The sequence below is a fragment of the Chiloscyllium plagiosum genome, unplaced genomic scaffold, assembly GCF_037043375.1.
Source record: "Chiloscyllium plagiosum isolate Xiang-an unplaced genomic scaffold, Cpla_swu_hap1 HiC_scaffold_37, whole genome shotgun sequence".
Taxonomy (NCBI): Eukaryota; Metazoa; Chordata; class Chondrichthyes; order Orectolobiformes; family Hemiscylliidae; genus Chiloscyllium; species Chiloscyllium plagiosum.
In genome coordinates this window covers 34423469-34439710 of record NW_028270175.1, presented here as the reverse complement: position 1 = coordinate 34439710, position 16242 = coordinate 34423469, and the positions used below count along the sequence as shown (strand labels likewise).

Here is a 16242-nt window from a genome sequence, read left to right as displayed (position 1 = left end):
TACAGTTGGTGGCAGTGATGGAAATCACCAGATGAAATAAGGTTAGTGACCATTGTAGATCCAACAACTCAATGTTCGATGGTGGGGTCACGGTCCAGGGGGAGAAAAGAGGCATCCTAGAGCTGGCACTCAGCCTCTGCAACGTAGAGGCCAGTACACCACACAAAAGCAGCACCACAGGCTTGATCACAAAGTCAGGATTGGAATTGAGAGCACGGATTGCAGTCAGTTCAAAGGGTTTGAATGGGTGACGATGGGAGAGACATTGAGGGGACCAGTGTCAGATCTCAATCCTGAGCTGCTGCCTGATCTGAAGACCTTTCATTTATGTATTGCCCACGATCATCCCTAACCCAGTAGTTGGTCAGATGGTGCCACAGTAAATACAGTCAGGGGAGCTAGGGCACATGAAATCTTGTGGCATTTGTCCGGCTAGGGCTAGGGCTAGGGCAACCCCTAATGACAGCCGCCCCCTCCCCCACCATCATCACCCCCGGCTGACGGACCTACCCACCACCGTCCACGTCGGTGTTGAAGAACACATGAAGGAGGGGGGGAGGGGGGGGTCCCCGCCATCATTCTCCCCTCCCCCCCGCACAAACACACCACTACCAACCTTCACAAAGCTATCCGCGTCACTGAAACCCGGGATGGGGCCGTCACCGCTGAGAGGCCTCTCTCCCGGATCCGGATCCTCCGCCGATCTCCCCCGCGCCGCCATCTTGCAGACTAACGAACCCTCGCGAGGGGGTGGGGCGGTAAGGTTGATTCTCGCGAGAGTTGCGGGGTGTGGGTGGAGACTGACCCCAGAGGCAGAGCCAGACGGTCAGAGGGCGTCACGTGAGGACAATCCTGGGCGGGCCCGATGGCGCGTCACGTGGTATCGGCGCGTCACGTGGGATCAGTCCCACTCTGGGCGCGTAGGCACGTGCTGAGGGACCCTGGCATAAGGCGCCGGTCTTGCGGTGGTAGTGTATCTACCTCTGAATCAGGAGGCAGAGGTTCAAGTCTCTCCTCCTCCAGAGGGGCGTAAAAGACAGGCTGATTGGAAAGTATCTAGGCTACTGGCCTGGTTCCTACTCTTGCTCACCTATTCCCTGCCCAGATTTGCTTGGTGGTCACTCTTGCAATGCTGCTGCAATGCTGCATTGTTGGAGATGCTGGGTTATGAACAAAAGGTTCAATTGAGACCTGTCTGCCAGGTGTGAAACGTGCAGGGTGTGAAATGTGCAGTACTAATGATAGGACGAGCAAAACGTTCTCAATGACACAAACAATACTTATTCCTTGGGTAACGACACAAAGGTATTTGTCTGGTTAGCATGCAAAACAATACTTTACACTGTATCTCAGTACACATGACAATAATAAATCAAATCAAACTTCAGAACTTTAAAAACTGTTAATGGATTGAAAGCATCAACAAAGATAAAATATACATGGATTGAAGCAGCAATAATGGTGTCTGGAATAAATTAAAGTCAAGGGCAAATTTGTACAGGTTTGAAAGCAATTAGCTATGTCTCTGAGGAAGACTTAAAGTTACATAAACAAAAGTGTTTTATCAATTGCTTGATGAATGGCTGCCTCACACCACAAGGACAACTGATTGCCTTTGTTACGAGATGACGGTGAATCCCTCTGTTAATTAAACCAAACACCCAGAAAAGCTCAACTCATCTTGTACTCTGTTAAAATACGAGGGACAGTGAATTCCCAAATTCCACTATTTAAAGAAAATAATGTCAATTTATGTTTTAACTCTAAAAGTGAACATTCAACAATTATCTACAATTTAAGGTCCTTCTTTCTCTTAACTGCTTATTACCTATCTCCAACTCTACAACAATATGCTGTTCCAATAAGGCACTTATTAAAATTACATCAACTTAATTTTAAAACCACACAGCCGCTGTTGTATGTGATTTCATCCTTCTGGCTGCTGAATTCCCTGGGCTGTCTTCTTTCTTTTTAGTGTGAATGTGTTTCGTATGAAGAAGAACCTTTGATAGAGAATGTTTCCAAATTCTTGGATCTGTCTGGATCTGGATGGCAGTTGCTCTCTCTACAATTTTCAAAACATCTGCATTGGTTCGTCTTATTGGTTTGATGTTGGCAAAATAATAAATTCAAACTTGACAGGGTTTTAGCATCCTGGAACATAATTTAAACTGATTAGTTAAATTCAAATTGTTGTCAAAACAACCAAAACTCAAATATCTATTTCACAGCCAGGTACCGTACACACCTTAAACTTCATAACACCTTGCTGAAGAATTTAATGAGTTAACTCCAGGAAAGTTTTCTTTTACCAGAAAGTTAATGCTAAACATAACAAGGAATGGGGAAGCTACTTCTGATAAGAAGGCAAGCTACAGATTTTGCAATAATTTGGATGAAAGAATCATCATTATGTGACATCATGGACCTGAAGGATGAAAATCTATATGAGAATCTAACATCAGAACTATTCAGCAGCAGGACTTTGAAGAACAGTGCAGAAGGTTTGAATCCTGGGCACTTCCAGAGACTGACACTGTTGGTTGGAATCGTAGCTAAATTCCAATATTAATCAGGTAAACACCAATGAGTTGTGAGGTTTTATTTGCTTAATAACAGAGTTATTTTGGTTACCAAAAATGCAGTAAAATTTAAGTCATTGTTTCAGTGTTTGATTATCTGTGAGATTTCCTAATAAGTAGCCAAATTAAATGAAATTTGTGATTTACTCATCCCAAAGTGTTTTTTAACATCTCTCCAAATTTTTAGGCTATGACCCCTAATTCTAGAATCTTCAGTCATTGGAAATCTTTGTCTTTGCCTATGCTGTCTTTCCTTGTTAACATCCTGAAGACCTTGATTAGATTACCCTTTAACCATCTACATTCTAGAGAATCAAGACCTAATTTCTGTACTCATAACTTAATGCCTGAAGTCCAGATATCATTCTTGTAACCCTGTGCTGAACACTCTCCAGGACTAAAACATCCTTCCTAAGGTGTGGTCCCCAGATCTGCTCACCGTATTCTAAATGGAGTCTGACTAGGGTTTTGTATAACTGTAGAGTCAAAACGTGTGGCATTGGAAAAGCACAGCAGGTCAGGCAGCATCAGAGGAGCAGGAGATTCAATGTTTTGGGCATAATCCCTTCATCAGGAATGCAGTATAACTGAGGTATGATGTTTTCATCTCTGTACTCCAGCACTTTAGATATGAAGGCTGCATTCCACTAGAATGAGATTTTATTGCAACATGTACTCAAGTACAGGGATACAAGGATACAGTGACAAGTTTACAATATTGCCATCACAGTGCCCACCTCAGATACAAGGTATGCTGGTACAAAGTTTTAGATACAAAGTAGAAAAATAAAGAAATTAGTTAAAAGTTCAACATTGCAATTGTCAGTATAAAGCAGTAAATAAGAAATAAAGTTAAAAATTTCATTTACAGTCCTTTCTTTAGCCATGGGCCTGCAGTTGCTCCACGCTGGTCTTTCCTTATGTAAACTCAATTTCTCAATCACTCTGACCTGCCATCTGGGCTCACCAGCCGCTTCGCCACAAGCTGCCAATGTCCTGCTTTGGTGCTGCTCCAGGACTCAGCTGCTTCTGCGATGCCACCAGAATTCTGCTCGGGCACAGCAACAGCCTCTTGGCTGACTACCAAACCCCTCACTCTCAGCTCCCAGACGCTGCCATTGCCTCCACGATCAAGCTCCCTCCAGAAGGTAAGTAGAGAAGAAAAGAAACTATAAAAAGAAAAAAGCAAGAAGAAAAGCAGTCGAAGGAGACATGCTCCAGCTCAGGAGCCCTATTCTGCCACCATCTTGGATTAGCCTTCTTGACTATTTTCTGCACCTGTTCGTAGTACGTTAAAGAGCTATGCATCGGAACCCTGAGATCTTATTGGACATCTTGCTGCTTTTTGAGGCCATGGAAGTCTCTACTTGAGTGCAAGTCTTTATTTACTACAATCACATTTTCTTATATAGATTTTTGCCCACCAATGGCTGACCCTGAAATATCAACATTTCCTTTACAAAACTTTTTTGACTTGCTGCATGTTAAATTGCTTTGCATTTTGTTTTACATGTTTGCTGGTATTGTGGTTTGCATAGCATCTGAGCTGGCATCCTGCATTTTAATGGATTTTCCGGTCACTCACTTGTGGAGACATCTACAGGAAATGTACAATTGGTGAAATGTCTAAGGTTGAGCTCAGATCAAAGAATAATATTATTACAACTTATATGTAATCACTCAGAAATAAATGCAGTATCTGTATGCATGCTTTGATGTGCTGTATGTGTAGAAACTCTTTATGCAGAACAGGTCGGCAAGCAGGAAACAAAGAGTAGGAATAAACAGGTCAGCCACTGATTAGTGGGGTACCGCGGGGATTAATGCTTGGGCCCCAATTATTCACAAGATATATCATTTAGATGATGAAACAGAATATAATTTCTCCAAATTTGCAGACAATACTAAGCTGGGTGGGAGGGTGCACTGTGAGAAGATTCAGTATAATTTAGGCAAGTTGAGTGAGCAAATATATGGCACATGAAGAATAATGTGGAAAATGTGAGTAACAAAAATGGAAAAAGACAGATAATTATCTGACTAGTATTAGACTGGGAAAGGGCAAGGTGCAATGAGAGCTGAGTGTCTTGCACATCAGATGCTGAAAGTAAGCATGCAGGTGCAGCAGGTGTTAAAGAAGGCAAATAGTATGTTTGCTTGTGTACCAAGAGGATTTGAGTACCTAACTCTAACCTGGAATATTATGTGCAGGTTTGGTGTTTTTACCTGAGGAATGATGTTTTGGCTATTGAGAGAGTATGACAAAGATTTACCAGACTGATTTATAGGATGGCAGGACTAATATGAATAGACTACTGGATCAATCAAGACTATTTTCATTGGCATTTAAAAGAATGGGGGGGGGGGGGGGGGATTTCAAAGAAACCTGGAAAATTTTCACAGAATCAGACAGGCTAGATGCAATAAGGATGTTCCCAGTGACTAGGGAATCCAGAATGAGGGGTCCCAGCCTAAACATACGGATAAGCAATTTAGGACAGAGATAAGAATTTTTTTCACCCAAAATGGTCAAGTCTGGGGAATTCTTTGCCACAGAACACAGTTGTGGCCAAAACATTTAATGTTTTCAAGGAGTTACGTATAAATAGAGTCATAGAGATGTACAGCATGGAAGCATGCCGACCAGATAACCTAAAGAAATCTAGTCCCATTAGCCAGCACTTGGCCCATATCTCTCTAAACCCTTCCTCTTCATATACCCATCCAAATGCCATTTAAATGCTGTAATTGTACCAGCCTCCACCACTTCTTCTGCAGCTCATTTCATACATGCACCACCCTCTGCGTGAAAGTTGCCCCTTAGGTCCCTTTTAAACTTTTGCCCTCTTACTCTAAAACCTATGCCTTGTGGATCTGGATCCTCCCACCCCAGGGAAAAGACCTTGTTTATTTACCCTATCCATGCCCCTCGTGATTTTATAAACCTCTGTAAGGTCACCCCTCAGCCTCCACACTCTGGGGAAAACAGCCCCAGCCTACTCAGCCTCTCCCCATAGCGCAAACCCTCCAACCTTGACAACATCCATATAAATCTTTTCTGAACCTTTTCAAGTTTCACACCACTTTTGAATAGGAAGAAGACCAGAATTGCACACAGTAATCCAAATGTGGCCTAACCAATGTCCTATACAGCTGCAACATGACCTCCCAACTCCTATACTCTATGCACTGACCAATAAAGGAAGCATACCAAAAATCTTCACTATCCTATCTACCTGCGACTCCACTTTCAAGGAACTGTGAACCTGCACTCCAAGGTCTTAAGACTAAAGGGATCAAAGTGTTTTGGGGGAGAAATTGGGAACAGGATAATCAGTTGTGATCATATTAAATGACTGAGCTTGCTTGAAGGGCTGAATGGCCCACACTGCTCTTATTTTTATACGTGGATGTCTAATTTTGTTTCTTAAATTTCCTGTTTGTGAAGTTAAATTTGTCTGATACTTATTTAATATTATAATTAAATAAGTTGTTGAGGGAGTGTTCGCAAGATTGGAAGATAATATTTGATATCCGAGACTTTGTGATTGTTGAGTTTATTTCATTATTTATTATTTGACTACTGATTAATCAGGATTATTGCTTAAGAGAATTGCTCAGTTTTGAAGCTGCAAATTTCATCACATTTCAGTGTTTCATATGCAGGGAAAAACCAACTTAGACAAGTATTGTTAACTTCTTTAAATTTATCACAGGATGTGGTCTTTCTGGCCAGGCCTTTATTTATGGTCCATCCCTAATTGACCTGAGGGCAGTTGAGAGTCAACTAAATTGCTGTGGGTCTGGAGTCACGTGGAGGCTAGAATGGCTGAGTAAGGCAGTTTTCCTACCCTAATGGGTAATCATTAGACTTTTAATCCCAGACTTTTTAATTGAATTAACTGGGGTCTCTGGATTAATAGTCTAGTTATAACACCACTGGGCCATCGCCTCCCCTAAAAACTGGTATTTGTTCATGTCATTTTGGCTGATCACACAAGGAGCAATTTAGCTAAACTGATCATCTTAATTTAGTAGAACTAAGCAAGCAATTAATTTTGCACACAGGAATTTCAGTTTAATATACATTGATGAAATCCACTAACGGTCATTGGTGAAAAGTGAAAACATGTTCTTTGTGCCTTTAAGCAAACTTCAAAACTTTATTTGAATGCTTTTGAATGTGGTCACACCTAAAAAATATAGAAAACATTCAAAGTTTGTGAGAAGATTTGTAGCTCGGGTGCTCGTTGCTGTGGTTCTGTTCGCCGAGCTGGAAGTTTTTGTTGCAAACGTTTCGTCCCCTGTCTAGGTGACATCCTCAGTGCTTGGGAGCCTCCTGTGAAGCGCTTCTGTGGTGTTTCCTCCGGCATTTATAGTGGCCTGTCCCTGCCGCTTCCGGTTGTCAGTTTAAGCTGTCCGCTGTAGTGGCCGGTATATTGGGTCCAGGTCTATGTGTTTGTTGATGGAGTTTGTGGATGAGTGCCATGCTTCTAGGAATTCCCTGGCTGTTCTTTGTTTCGCTTGCCCTATAATGGTAGTGTTGTCCCAGTCAAATTCATGTTGCTTGTCGTCTGCATGTGCACGAATTTGACTGGGACAACACTACCATTATAGGGCAAGCCAAACAAAGAACAGCCAGGGAATTCCTAGAAGCATGGCACTCATCCACAAACTCCATCAACAAACACATAGACCTGGACCCAATATACCGGCCACTACGGCGGACAGCTGAAACTGACAACCGGAAGCGGCAGGGACAGGCCACTATAAATGCCAGAGGAAACACCACAGAAGCGCTTCACAGGAGGCTCCCAAGCACTGAGGATGTCACCTAGACAGGGGACGAAACGTTTGCAACAAAAACTTCCAGCTTGGCGAACAGAACCACAGCAATATAGAAAACATCCTGTGCACACGGAGTTGAATTTTTCTGAAGATCATCAAGCTTGGAGATGGGGATTCAAAGGCCCTGATGAAACCCCAGGTACACGATAACTTGAAACAGAATTTTTTTTTGGACCCGTCGACATTATTGATACTCTTCTCAAGCCTCCACCATCAATCTTTATATAATTCTATCAGCACGACCCTCTATTCCTTGCAGCTACACTATTTTCCTGAACTACTGCACAGGATTAAGCTCCACATTTTTGCCTCTCTCTAGGTAAATACGTTTCTTCTGAATTTTCAATTTGATTAATTGGTGTTTATCTTATAATGATAGCCACCAGTTTTGCTTCTTGCTGGACTGAAACACTCTCCTGAAACTAGTCTACCACATCATTTCACAAGGTGACCTCTATCTTTTTAATCTTTACCTTTGTTTGATAGAAAAAAAGACACAATCTGACTATCTTGGCAAGAGTTGTGTTTTGATTTTGCAACAAGGATTTTTGGTAAAGTTTTTCATGGTTCTCCCACCAATATATTTGTAGGTGAGATTAGTGTGCCCAACTTGTCCCTCAATTTACAGAGGTGGGTAAGGTGCCAGTCAGCCTATCTAAGCTTGGATCTTTCAGGCCCCTGAGAAGACAACTAACTGCCATTTAAAGGTCTCTTTCTGTCTCCACAGCAATGTTTTGGTCTGAAGGGGAAAGCAGATGCAATTATTTTATAAAATTCATTCACAAGATGAGGGCATCACTGGCTAGGCAACATTTATTGCCCATTCTTAAATTGCCCAGAGGGCAGTTAAGAATCCACCACATTTCTGTGGATCTGGAGTCACATGTAGACCATACCAGGTAAGAGTGGAAGAACACAACAAGCCAGGCAGCATCAGGAGGTGCCTCCTGGCTTGCTGTATTCTTTCAGCCTCTTGCCTGTCTATTTTGGATTCTAGCATCTGCAGTTTTTTTAAAATCTCAGACCAGGTAAGAGTGGTAGTTTCCTTCCCTAAAGGACATTAGTGAACCAGATGGGTTTTCCTGGCTATGGATACCTGGTCATTGTTAGACTCTTAATTCCAGTTATTGATTAAATTCAACTGTGGCAGGATTCAAACCCATGTCCCCTGAATATTATCTGGCTCTCTGAATTAACAGTTCTGCGATAATACCACTAGGCCATCGCCTTCCCGAAATGACCAAACTAGTAGCTTTCACTACACAGGCAGGAATGGTGAGCACCAACTTTGAAGGATTCCTGTGCTCATTGGGAGCAGCCTCCTTCCTAAACTAGTACTGTCCCTTTCTTCATTCCCACCCCTCAAAAACACTTTCAAACCTGACCCACCATTTCCCCCTCACTTGTGTCTGGACTTACCCAAGTTTAGAATGCACCTTTTCTTCTCAGGGTCTGCCTACAGTCCCAACAGTGGCTACTACTAGGACTATAGAGTTACTGGCTATTCATGAGAGGCAGCTCAATTCTCAATCAGTTGAAACTGATTATTATTACTGTATTATTATTGCTGTAAGTGTCGGATTTCTAGTTGGTGAGGAGCTGATAGATGACCTTTCCGCGAGGATTAGGGTGGGGAGTAATTGTCCTCCCTCTTAACATTTTCCCTAATCTAACTGGTCACATTGTATACAGCTACTACCGCTTCTCTGTTACTTCTCAAACTATATTTTTTGTTATTTATAGCCTAAACCATAGCTCAGCAGTGCTTATTCTATCACTTTTTGAAGCCCTCGGAAGGTTCTGATAAATCCTGTAATATGGGCACAATACAATAAATTCTGTTGGATTCTGTGCAATGATAATATCAGACATTTTTGTGCAAAACATACTATTTCAATTATTGTCTTTGGTACTGAACACAAAAATCATTGGTAAAAGCCCAAAACACATTAGATGGCATCTACTGACAGTTCTGCATCAGTGCCAGATCAGTCACACGTACATTTAAGTCATGTCGGTATGTAAGAGTCAATGCCATGTTGCATGTGCAAGACCAATTGTTTAAAAACCACAAGAACTGCAGATGCTGTAAATCAGGAACAAAAACAAATTGTTAGAAAAGCTTAGCAGGTCTGGCAGCATCTGTGAAGAGAAACCAGAGTTAACCTTTTGGTCTGGTGACCCTTCCTCAGAACTATTCCGAGAATTGACTTCTCTTCCCGGATGTGCTAGATCTGCTGAGCTTTTCCAGAAACTTCTGTAAGACTTTGTTTGTTTGCTTGCTTGTGCACATTCCTTTGTGCATAACATCTTAATAGTTGAGAAAGTGGATATGTAGTGATCAGTTATCAAAGAGGAGTTGTTCAAGTTCGGTTGTACTTTTGCTCAAAATAATGTGTTTCTTTCTTGATTTTCATCCATTACAAAACGGGTGATTTGGTGACATCCTGTGACAATAAAAGGTATTGCAGATTACAGAAACTCAGCTCTCAAAATGCACAATTTTAAGGAGGACAATTAACAATTCATGTGATACTAACACTAAAATCACACCTGTCAATGCTCATAAACAATAATCCCTCTAATTTATTTGGCATTGACTAACCAGAAGTCAATGCGTCAGCAGGTCAATTGGCATGCACGGCATCTTGGAGCAGCTGCACTGCCACTCAGTTTAGACTAGGAGAAAGTGAGATCAGAGTTGAGAGTGTGGTGCTGGAAAAGCACAGCAGTTCAGGTAGCACCCGAGGAGCAGGAGAATCAACGTTTTGGGCATAAGCCCTATAATCATATCCACTCAAGTGCTTATGCCTGAAATGTCGATTCTCCTGCTCCTCGGATGCTGCCTGACCTGCTGTGCTTTTCCAGCACCACATTCTTGATATAGCTTAGACAGAATGTTGCTGACAGGAACAGACATGCAGGGGATTGTGGGGTCAATATCCAAAGTTACTACATGCACTTGCATACTGGAAACTGTGATTCATTATTCTGGGAGGGCCGTGAAGAGTCCCCCCTCCTTCTTGGACTAACACAATTCCCATTTCCAGACCCTCTGTCCTTTTTAGGAAGAGGTCAATATTAAATGGAAGTTTTAAAAAATAAGTTTGATGCTTCAGGATGCCTGGACTCTATTCTCCTTGTGTAGCCTACTTCTATTTCGGAGGATAGATTGTCTCAATCACTTGTCATGTCAGCCTCCAGTTTTATTCCAGGTCCTTCCACAGACAAAGGCAACCTGAAATCAGAATTGGGAGTGACCACTCCAGGCTTCTCACTTAGAAGGCTTTGTTAGATTTTTATCCACAGGATGGACAGGAAAAGGAACTTGCCACCACATGGAGTAGTTTGCGCAAATAACAAAGATGTGTTAACACAGAGATAGTAAAGGATGAGGGGGAAAGGTTGTTAGGCTGGTAGACCTAATTAGACCAAATGGTTTGTTTCTGTACTAAACATTCAATGTAATTCTACAGAGGGGCCAAGTGAACCCAGAGTTCCCAATACCTGGTTGATGTGAGATATTTATACATGCTATGATAAAAATCACCCTATCATTGTTAATGATAGGAAACCAGTAGAACTATTAAAAGGATTTTGCAGTGAATGCCCTGCCAATTGTCTAATTTAATGCATACATGTTATTATGTTTTTATAATGATTCAAGATTTCAATATTTTAAAATATAATGAAAGAGGAGGTTCCAACTTAACAACCACCAGCTGCTTGAACTATTTTTGTAAAAAAATGTATTTGGTATCAAATAGGTAATCCTGGATTGAACATCTTTATTGGTATTTTACAATAACAGTTCATTGTCTCAATGACTGGCCAGAAATCATACGCATTCCACGATAGTTACAAACTCTATACTTCATTCGGTGTGCTTAGCTACATGTGATTAGTTTAGCACTAGAAACATTCTTATTATTTACATGAGTGATGTTCAGTCTGTCAGTACTTGGTGACCAGCTCAGCCCTCAGAACATGTCACTCAGCTCAAACTGGCCTGAAAAGCACCAACTTGTTCTGGGAAATCTTCCACAGCTTAGGGTGTCATATCTGTGCGTTTCGAAGGTTAGGTCTGCCTTGTAGGATGCAGGTTACAGGCTACCAAATTACACTATTTGGCTACATGGTTTAATTGCCACATCTGGCAGGATTGGAAACTATATTAAATATGGCTTGTTTAACAGGAATCCAGTTTCAACACGAGATGTTGTCCTGCTGATTCCAAAGTTCCTTCACCAAAAGGGACACCTGAGGATTTAGAAAAAAAACATAATTACCTTTTTGCACAGCAAATGTATCAACTCTCCCCTATGCTGCAACTTTTCAGACAACTAGTAGCAATTTGTTTGCAAAAGTCAAATACACTCTCCTGTTACTTGTAGAATGTGTATTGAAATCTAGCATTAAGTGAGGAAGTTACAAATCTGTTGATTGTAAAGTATGAGAAGAAAACACATTTATAACCACAGCCCTAAGAAAGTGATTGCAATGCACAGTCCTGCTCCCAATTAACCAGGCTCAGGTGGCAGGATAAGAAGTACATTTGATGTAAGAAATAAAACTGTCACACACTAATGCAGTGAGGCAGGACTGTCCAAGCCCATCTTCATGGACCACTTTATGAATAGATGGAGCTTCATGGGTCATACAAAGCTAAAATCAATTTTTCTATTCTTTAGTATTATATTTCATGTCGAGGATACAAACATATCTTGACAACACATCCTCATTTAGCATTAAATCTCCAATGGCATAAAGGCATTTAAAACAGCCCTTTTAAACTACCTTCAGTCAGAATAAACCAGCAATAAAAGGATTGGATCACAAGGAGAACTGGAGTTTCCAAAGCCAGACAACAAGAAAGAAAAAGTAGGCTACGTTTAACCCATAGGTTGAAATTTGGTTTTATATACATTCGTGGATTATGGTGAAACGCTTTTGTTCTAAATGGCGGTGATAAAGAGAAGCAAAGTATTTTTGCAATAATTAAACCTTTACACTTTTGGTGGGGCTTGATTTGCAGTGCACTTGTCCCATCACAGACGTGACAATCCCAGTAGGGAATGTCTTCTGAAATTGGGGTCAGGGCTAATTACTAAGTTATAAGAAAAGGTAATTGTACTTTGCATTTGGCTTGTACTTTCACCCATGCCTAATGCTGATGACAGCGATGGAGAAATATTTGATTCATCCAATTTCACTGTATTGAGATTCCAACCTCAATCACAAATAATTCAGAGAAAATAAAATGTAAATTGAAAAGTTTGAGGATTCCTGCAAAATACTGGTTCCACAATCTCAATAATCTGGCCTTGTCTGTACAATCAAGGCAAAAGCCTCTTTTCACCAAACCAGCATGCCTTCTTCTGCAAGAGTTCAGAAGGGTTAATACACATGGCCATCCATAATCCCTGCACAAACAGGTTCAGCTGAATGGATTTTTCTCATAGTCCTGTGACATCCAATTTCAACGAATGGTGTTGAAAAGGAAGATATCAATTTCAACTCAAATATTGTTCGGCTTGGATGAACAGCTACTAGTTTTTTTAAAAAGAAGCAGTATATATAACTATAGAAAAATACAGTACAATCGGAGACCATTCAGTCCATCCATCATTCCTGTGACAGCTGTTTGATAGAGTTATCCAATTAGTGCCACTCTCCAGCCTGGTAAATATTTTCCTTACAGATACTGATCCAATTTCCTTTAAGAAAGTCGTTACTGAATCTGCTTTCACTATTCTTTCAGACAGTGTATTCCATTTGAAATTTCACTGCATATCATTTGTCCTCAAATTGCTCTTTTGCCCTTTAAGCCTTCAGTCAATGTTCCATATTTTGATACTTCTGCCATCGAACAATTCCACCTTACTTTACTAAACTTTCTCAAGGGACACAAACAAACCTCTCTGGCTTTTTATAATTACTGAAGTCCCTCATCTCTGGCACCATTCTCAAAAATCTCTTGTCCAACCTCTCTAAAGCTGTGACACACCTTTCTCAAGTTGTCCTGCTGCTTTCAGTGGTTTGTGTGCATACAAACCCAGTTCTATTCTTGTACCAATTTAATTATGCTCTCTCTCCTTATACCTCCTACAAAATGTACCACTTCACATTTGTTAATTTTAATCTTTTAGACTTCATCAGGTTATGTCCTTTTTATTATTCTCCTCAATGTTTATTGCATTTCAGAGTTTTGTGTCATCTGCAAATTGTGAAGTGATGCCCTGTGCACTCATATCTAGGTTATTAATATACTTCAAAAAAAGAACAATGATACCAATGTCTGGGGAACACCACAGTATACCAATCTGACAAGCAATTGCTCACCACTAATCCTTCCTTTCTGTAGGCTGCACATTGTGGGGAAATCTACAAAACAAGCGAGGACTGAACAATACTAAAGAAACAATGACCAGAGTGTACATCAGTAAATATGAAAATGCAGGATAGCATCAAACTGCTGCAGTAGCAAATCAGCATATAACCAGACTTAAGATACAGATCATTTGCCCTATCGAGTCGGCTCTGCCATTCAATCATGGCTGATATGTTTCTCAACTCCATTGTCCTGCCTTCTCCCCATAACCATTGATCCCACTACAAATCAAGAACCTACCTATCTCTGTCTTAATTAAACTGAATGACTTGGCCCCCATAGCCCTCTGCAACAATGAGTTGCACAGATTAATCAAACTTCCTTCACATTTCACTTCTAAATGGTGATCCCTTCACTCTGAGGATATGCCCTCAGGTCCTAGTCTCTCCTCCTTGTGGAAACATCCTTTCCATGTCCATTGTATCCAGGTCTCTCAATATTCTTTAAGTTTCAATCAGATCCCCCCTGCCCCCACCCCCCATCCTTCTGAACTCCAAACAGTACAAACTCAGAGTCCTCAACTACTCCCATTTAACAAGCCCTTCATCCCTGAAATCATTCTTATGAACTTCGTCTGAACCATCTCCAAAGCCAGCACACCCTTTCTCAAATATGGGGTCCACAGCTACTCTCAATATTCCAAATGTAGTCTGACCAGAGCCTTACACAGCCTCAGCAGTACACCTCTGCTCTTGCATTCTTGCCCTCTTGAAATGAATGCTGACATTGCATTTGCCTTCCTAAATGCCAAGTGAACCTGCATGTTTACCTCAAGAGAATCCCTTTCTGCATAGTTTTGAAGCCTATGCCTGTTTAGAAAACTATGTCTCTATTCTTCCTACCAAAGTGCATAACCTCAGACTGGCCCACATTGTATTCTATCTGCCACTCTCCTAGCCTGTTTACATCCTTCTACAGCCGCTCTACTTCGTCAACATTACCTGTCCCTCCACCTATCTTACGGTCATCTGGAAACTACAAAAGGAGTATAGTACTAAAACATTGAGCTTCAGACTAGTGCACCTAGCCAAACTCTTCCATTACAGCTACAGCACTGGCATCTACCAATCAATTTAGAAAAAGAAATGTACTGTGCACAAAAAACAGGACAAATACAACTTGGCCAATTTCTGTCCTATCAGTCTCCTCTTGATTTGCAGGAAAGTGATGGAAGGAGATGATCAACAATGTCATCAAGTATCACTTGGAAAGGAATAACCTGTTTATTGACACTGAGGCTAGGTTTTACAGTGCAACTCAGTCTCCGGCTGCATTCCAACCTTGGTTCAAACATGGACAAAAAGAGCTGAACTGTTGAGCTAAGTCAGGATGAGCACGCTTGACATCAAGGCAGCATTCGAACAAGTATCGCAACAAGACGCCCGGGCAAATCTGGATCAATAGGAGTCATAAGGAAAACTGTCTGCTATTTGGACTCATATGCAGCAGAAAGGAAAATGGTTGTAGTTGCTGGAGGTCAATCCTTTCAGTCCTGTGACATCTCTGTAGGCATTCCTCAGGGTAATGTCCAAGGCCCAACAATTTCAGTGATTCATCAATGATCTTTCCTTCATCATAAGGTCAGAAGCAGAGATGTTTGTTGAGGATTACACAATGTTAACACCTTTTAGGACATCTCAGATACTGAAGTAGTTTGTGTCCAAATGAAGCAAGACTTGAACACTCAGGTTGGACTGATAAGTTTGAAGTAACATTTGCACTACACAAAGTGCAAGTCATGACCATCTCCAACAAGATAGGATCTAACCACTACCTCTTTATATTCATTGGCATCATATTGCTGAATCCCTGACTATCGACTCATGGAGATTACAAGTCACCAGAAACAGTACTAAACTAGCCATATAAAAACAGTGATTACAAGAACAGTCTGAGATTTGGAAATCCATGGCGAGTAATTCATCTCTTTATTTCCTAAAGCCTATCTACTACCAAAAAGGCATAAGTCAGGAGTGTGATGATGTACTCTGCACTTTCCTGGATGAGTGACCTCAATACGAGAAGCTTGACACCATCCTGTACAAAGCAACCCATTCGTAGGATCTCAAACATCACCAATGCACAGTAGCAGCAACGTCTACAAATGCACTTTGATAACTTCCCAAGGCTCCTTTGATAGCATCTTACAAACCTGTGGCGTCTATCACCTATAAGGACAAGAGCAGGTGGGAGACATGGGAACACCACCAGCTGTAGATTACCTTCTAAGTCACACACCACCTTGACTTGGAACTATATCACCTTTCCTTTACTGTAGCTGGTACTCCTTTACAAACTCTATACTTGTTCCTGCAGTCCAGGGACTGCAGCACTTCAAAACATCAGGTCACTACCACTTTCAACAGCAATGCCCACATCCCATTAAAGAATTAAAAAAGACGCAGTGCCAATTCAAGTGTA

General features: G+C 41.2%; 2 protein-coding genes across 4 annotated transcripts in view; both read right to left on the bottom strand.

Annotated features, from left to right (window-relative positions):
• Positions 1 to 745, bottom strand: part of exosc10 (exosome component 10) — a 62000-nt gene extending 61255 nt beyond the window's left edge. The window contains exon 1 of the mRNA XM_043675587.2: positions 617 to 745. Coding sequence (XP_043531522.2) covers positions 617 to 721 — 105 coding nt within the window. The 5' untranslated portion in view covers positions 722 to 745. The remainder of the gene's footprint in view (positions 1 to 616) is intronic.
• A 10456-nt stretch (positions 746 to 11201) lies between these two features.
• Positions 11202 to 16242, bottom strand: part of mtor (mechanistic target of rapamycin kinase) — a 387814-nt gene continuing 382773 nt past the window's right edge. For all 3 annotated transcript variants that reach the window (XM_043675588.2, XM_087980582.1, XM_087980583.1), the window contains one exon: positions 11202 to 11690. In XM_043675588.2, coding sequence (XP_043531523.1) covers positions 11675 to 11690 — 16 coding nt within the window. In that variant the 3' untranslated portion in view covers positions 11202 to 11674. The remainder of the gene's footprint in view (positions 11691 to 16242) is intronic.